General features: G+C 41.2%; 1 protein-coding gene across 1 annotated transcript in view; it reads right to left on the bottom strand.

The window, feature by feature from the left end:
• CD96 (CD96 molecule) overlaps positions 1-5,015 on the bottom strand; it is a 95,792-nt gene extending 90,777 nt beyond the window's left edge. The window contains exons 1-2 of the mRNA XM_010852725.1: positions 4,864-5,015; positions 2,574-2,930 (exon numbers count right to left, since the gene is read on the bottom strand). Coding sequence (XP_010851027.1) covers positions 2,574-2,930; positions 4,864-4,924 — 418 coding nt within the window. The 5' untranslated portion in view covers positions 4,925-5,015. The remainder of the gene's footprint in view (positions 1-2,573; positions 2,931-4,863) is intronic.
• Positions 5,016-5,732: the final 717 nt, after the last annotated feature.

Genomic DNA, 5,732 nt, shown 5'->3' with positions numbered 1-5,732 from the left:
TTCAGTCACAACTGAGGGACTGAGCACAGGCATCTTTGATCACTGCATGGTGAAAGAGTTTCCCCCTCCTTTTTTTTTTTTTTTTTTTCTATTTTTCTCCCTTTATACCAAAATACACAGCACCAGAACATTTTTTTAACACTGATGCCATTTTTCTCCCCTCTGGTCCAGCTGATGAACAGCAAAGCTATAATCAGACAATTGGGAACTGACAAGCACAAAGCATGTATACGTGACTTCTGTCTCCCCAGTGATTTGCTGTTTTTAGCAGCTAGAAGCTTGGCCCTTTAAGAAATACATTTCCCTTCAAAGGCAGCACCACTCTCCTTTCTGAATGACACAATATCTCCTTTCCATTGGCTGTCTTTATGTCGAGTCATTCCCACCTCCTATTTCCTATCCATGTCGTCAATTCTCCATGGAATAAACATTAGGTTCTCAGATATGTAGCAGCATAGTTTACAGTTCTAAGAAGAAGATAAAAAAATCTTTGTCTAAAGTGAAGTTCAACATGTACTTGTGCTAAAGTGTGGCAAATGTTCTGTTGGGCTCCATATTAAAGAAAAGAAATAAAGAAAGTGAAGTCGTTCAGTCCTGTCCAACACTTTGCGACCCCATGAACTGTAGCCTACCAGGCTCCTCCATCCATGGAATTTTCCAGGCAAGAGTACTGGAGTGGGGTGCCATTGTCTTCTCCTCAAATCCAGACTACCTGACTTCAAAATATATATTATGCAGGTAAACTCTATACAGATCTTCTCATTTCTCTTCATTCTATCTTATCACCCCAATCCATCCCCAAATGAAGTATTTTTCCTGGAAAACAGCAATGGGAATTGGGGCACTGTTAAGGCAGAAGTAGAAGAGGTCCTGCTCTGCAGCTGGACTGCCAACACCATGGTCTTATCTCTTGATGAAAAGTGGAGAGGAGATAATAAATCCATATGTGTTGTTTGTCCTGGGCAGCTCCTTGCCTTCTTTAAGCATGGCCTTTGTGAGTTAGTTTTTGTTGTATTTTTTTCTTATACCACCAGGTCACTTTGCCCCTAAGTTAAAATCATTTCATTTTGTATGCATTTTCCATTTGTGTACTTTTGTTTTCATTTTTTCCACTAGTATAGAGATAATTTACTTGAGGACCAACTCATTTAGGGTAGCCATTATTATCATCATTTTTCAGATGGGCTCAGAGAATGTACATGCCAATCCCCAGGTGAAATTCAGTTCCAGCCAGAAAGGAATTAGAACTTCAACCTAGGAGTCCTGCCTCCAAAGGTGGCCCTATAAAGCAAGTATGAGTGAATGCTACACATTCTGCAGCCTCCTTGGTACTTTTCCCTGCCTTATAAGAAATATATCCAAAGCCACTTTGATAAATTCCCCCCACAAATCTGTTCTGATTCCTTAGTCTCCCATCTCAGTGAATGGCACCACCGTTCAGGTGTACATGCCAGACACATGCATGTTTTCTCTCTCCTTCACTCACACTGCCATTGTCCTGCTGCTGCTGCTGCTAAGTCGCTTCAGTCGTGTCCGACTCTGTGTGACCCCATAGATGGCAGCCCACCAGGCTCCTCTGTCCATGGGATTTTCCAGGCAAGAGTACTGGAGTGGGTTGCCATTTCCTTCTCCAATGCATGAAAGTGAAAAGTGACAGTCAAGTCGCTCAGTTGTGTCCGACTCTTAGTGACCCCATGGACTGAAGCCTACCAGGCTCCTCTGTCCATGGGATTTTCCAGGCAAGAGTACTGGAGTGGGGTGCCATTGCCTTCTCCGTTGTCATTGTCCTAGATCCACTCTATTATGAAGTCCTACCTGTTTAATGCCCAAAGCATCAAATTTGTCATCTTCTTTCTATATCTATCCAAACAACCACTCTGTCTCCTCTGCATTACTTTACTGGGGTTGTTCCCTAAGTTCTCTCCACCTTTTCTTCTCATCCCCTTTCACTTCATTCGCATACTGGTGCTGGTGAAGCCAGCACCGTCTTTTCATAACACAAATTCAATCAGGCTTTAAATGTCATGCCATCCTTTGGATGAAAATACTTCGATGTCTTCCCAAGGTGCTTAGATAAATATCAAAGCCTTGAACATGGTTGACAAGGTTCAGTATGATCTGGTCCTTACTGTATCTCCCACTTCATCCCTTAATTCTGCACCGCAGTCCCACTGGCATTTCCCCATGTTCTCAAACACTGCATAGCCCTTCACAACAGCAGTTTCATGTCTCTGGATCCGTCATAAATCTCCCACCTCCCAAATAGTGTTAATATCTACACAGTCTTCAGACCTTGGCTCAGGTGCCACTTTCTCAGAGTCCATTTCAGTGGCTTCTATCACATACTCTCACAAAACCACTGTAGCCTTTATCACTTATCACTGCTTCAATTTAACATTTATTCATAGCATTATTTGATCAATTTCTGTCTTCATTTCCAGGCAATACCTCTTTTCACTCAACCTTTCTGTACTTAGGCACTGTGCCTGGCACATGGCTGGCTCAGAATACATACTTGTTGAAAGCTGAATGCTTTCAACACATGCTTCCTTCCCACTTGCAGTCATACTTACCATTTGTCTGGATCTTTAGGCTGTAGATTTTCGTCTGAATGCCCTCTGGATACAGAGTGAAGCTACACTCATACTTCCCGGTGGTCGAGGAGGAAACATTCCTCAAGTACAGAGTCCACTCAAACACATTCCCAGGAGGTTCTCTGAAAGCCACCAGTGACCTACAGGCACTCTTGCTATCACAGTAGAAGCCGTGTTGGGGATGATAAACTGCAAGCAAGTCCACCTTATCAGTGACCTTGGACCACTGCATCTGCACCAAGATGCCTTTCTTCTGTGTTTGGCAGGTCAGGTTGACATCAGAGCCAGGTAAAGCGTAAATGTGTTCTTCTGCACCGAATGTTTCTTCCACTATTCCTGAAAAGGAAGGGTGTGAGCCATCAGTTTGCATGATTCACAGAGAGGGATTCCTTGGTGAAAGACCTTGGTTACCCTGGTGAACTGAGGGAGCAGCTGGAACTTTCTTTCCTGGCTGCCTTAGCATTCGGAGGGAACTTGTGCCAGATTCAGAGAAAGAAGCATAAAACTCAAACACAAATAAGAAGACATTTGCTTAAAGACACTAGAAGAAGTTAGTAAATTTTGAATATCTCTTGGTCTATTGGTCTGTCCAAAACACAACTTAAGGTCTCTGAATACCTATGAAAAAAATTAAGCCTATTTAAAGATTGAAGCCCACTAGTAAATCTATTATGACAGCTATTCCTGCAATGAATATAATTGGCTTTTTTGTTTATGAGTTAATAGCACATAACACACAATAACACCAAATATTATTTTCTGAAGCTGAAAAGTAACTAATGAGCATATAACAATTTTAAAAAATACATGTTTACAGGTGGCTTTTACATATAGGTTATCTTGTTTAATCCTCCACACACATCAAAGCGTAATGCTGTTAACACTATTCATCAAAGGCACAGAGAGACTAAGTGATTTGCTTAAAGTCACACTTCAGTGAAAGAACATGAATTCAGTTGTCTAGGGTCTGCGCTCTTTCTATAACCTTCAGGACCTCCAAACTCCCTTCCAAATTGGTTGAGAAGAGTAAGAAATTTGACATTCTATATAAAAGAGTTAAAAAGGCCATCATTTCCCTATAGTTAGGATTTCTGAGGTAAAAAGGGGGAAATAGTGGTAGGGGTTTCCACTAAAAATAAACCATTGAGCAGCAGCATCTATAATCAACACTGAGATACTAGACATGAAAGAAGATTCCCTCTCATCAGTTCTTTGACCAAATGGTACAAGACACTTCAGACATGTTAAGCCTCTGACATGCCTTCCATAGTGTAGGTCTCAGTTTTAGAATTAACATGAAATACTGTTTCAGGCATGATCTATTATTGTGACAAGTACCACTGAAGCTCACAAAGGAAAAAGATAAAAAGATGACAAGCAACTGAGAAAAAACCAGGCTCTCAAAGGTACTTGACGAATGGGAATTACTACACTTTTATGGATGCAGAAGTTTGGGTAGGCAGAGGTTAGCGCAGTTTAATGTAGCTGCCTGTGAGCTCGGCTTTGCCTGATAATACACCTCTTATCCTATCTAAAGCATTATATTCCAATGTCTCCTTTGATTTAGAAATCCTCTTTAAAATCTTTGTAGCTATATCTGAAAAGCACAGTTAATTCTTAAGACACTCAGGCTCACAGTAATACCCTCATGTTATGGAATGCAGAATGAATCTTTCTTCCTGCTATTTTAAACAGGCCCTTTAGGCGCTGGTCCCTGCTGTCACAAGGAGTCTACTTTTTCTTCCAGGTCCATACCTATACATGCCTCATTAAAATTCAGCATATGTTCAACTCCCAAAGATCTGAGTATTTGGAGGAGAAATGCTTGTTAAATCCAAAAGAGAAAGTATTTGAGAGAGAGAAAAAGTTGAACAAGAAGCTCTGAGCCTTGATGGCATTGTGATTTTTTCTTTTTTTTAAAAGTGTTCAGGCGTTGTTCTGACAACCACTTGGAGAGCATTTCATTTTCAAGAAGCATAGTTTTCCAGTTACTCCAGAGACCCTCTTAGGAAGGAAATGGGTGAAAATGTCTCAGAGCAGTGGCACAAACCACCCATTCCTTTCTTGTTTTTAGTGCTCATTTGTAATCATTTCTAGATCCTTACATCTCTCTGAGAGCTGCCACTTAAATACATAACTGAAAACTTTAGTAACAATCTGCCTTTGGTGATCAATTCCAGCAGTAGTCACAAGGCATTTTCAATGACCAGAGGCCCCTTTCCTCCCTAAAGCAGCCAGTGTGACAAGAAAGGACAACCAGAAGCCTTACCCCTGACCAAATGCATCTGGATGATGGAATAGACAGCACAGTATGTCCATTTTTTCTCCATTGTCTCCTGAAGGCCTCATACCAGCATTTTCATAATGATCACGGAAGTCAATAGACACCTTTAACTAAGCAAACTCCAGACACCCTATTCGTGCTGAAAAACCCCACACCCACCACACGCCTGTGTCTGTTTATCACTTGGCAAGACCCCAGGAAATGAGACGTCAACAGGAAAGTAATGTGGTTCACAGCTAAGTATAACCTTCAACAGAACAATGTTGAAATTTTTCTCTGAAGTCTTGTGCATCACCTTCGTTAAAAGCATTTTCAATATCCAAAGATTCTCTCCTTCAGGATCTCTGTGTCAGTCAAACTGCTTCTAAAATCCAAAAAAAGGAAATCATGCAGAGCAGTTCATAATGTGCTTTTCATGCATTTCTTTGCAAGAGCACAAAGTCGTTTAACAAATGTAAGCTCACCGTCTTTCATAATAGTCTTTCTGTTCAATTTTAAAATATGTTTTCTTTCCAGAATTACTTCAGGGTGAAAGGACAAAGAATTAACACATTTAATTTTAATAAAATCTGAAAAGTAACAGAGGTCAGCTCCTGCTAGGAAATGGAATTTTAACATCTCCTTTCTTTCAGGGAAACCCACATTCCCTGAAGGTGGAGAAGTGAAGGCTCCTTTTCCACTCCATCCAGGATAGGCTGGTGGTCAAGGAGGAAAGTCTCCCACCATGAGGGCAGGACGTCTGCTTTGATGATGACAGAAAAGCATGTCTGTACTTCAGCAAACACCATACAGAAACAGAGATAACAATCAGAATCCAAAGGCCAAGTATCTCCCACCTCAACTGGCTCCCAGGC

The sequence above is a fragment of the Bison bison genome, unplaced genomic scaffold, assembly GCF_000754665.1.
Source record: "Bison bison bison isolate TAMUID 2011002044 unplaced genomic scaffold, Bison_UMD1.0 scf7180017864314, whole genome shotgun sequence".
In the NCBI taxonomy this organism is placed as follows: Eukaryota; Metazoa; Chordata; class Mammalia; order Artiodactyla; family Bovidae; genus Bison; species Bison bison.
This window is presented reverse-complemented; position numbering and strand designations above follow the sequence as displayed.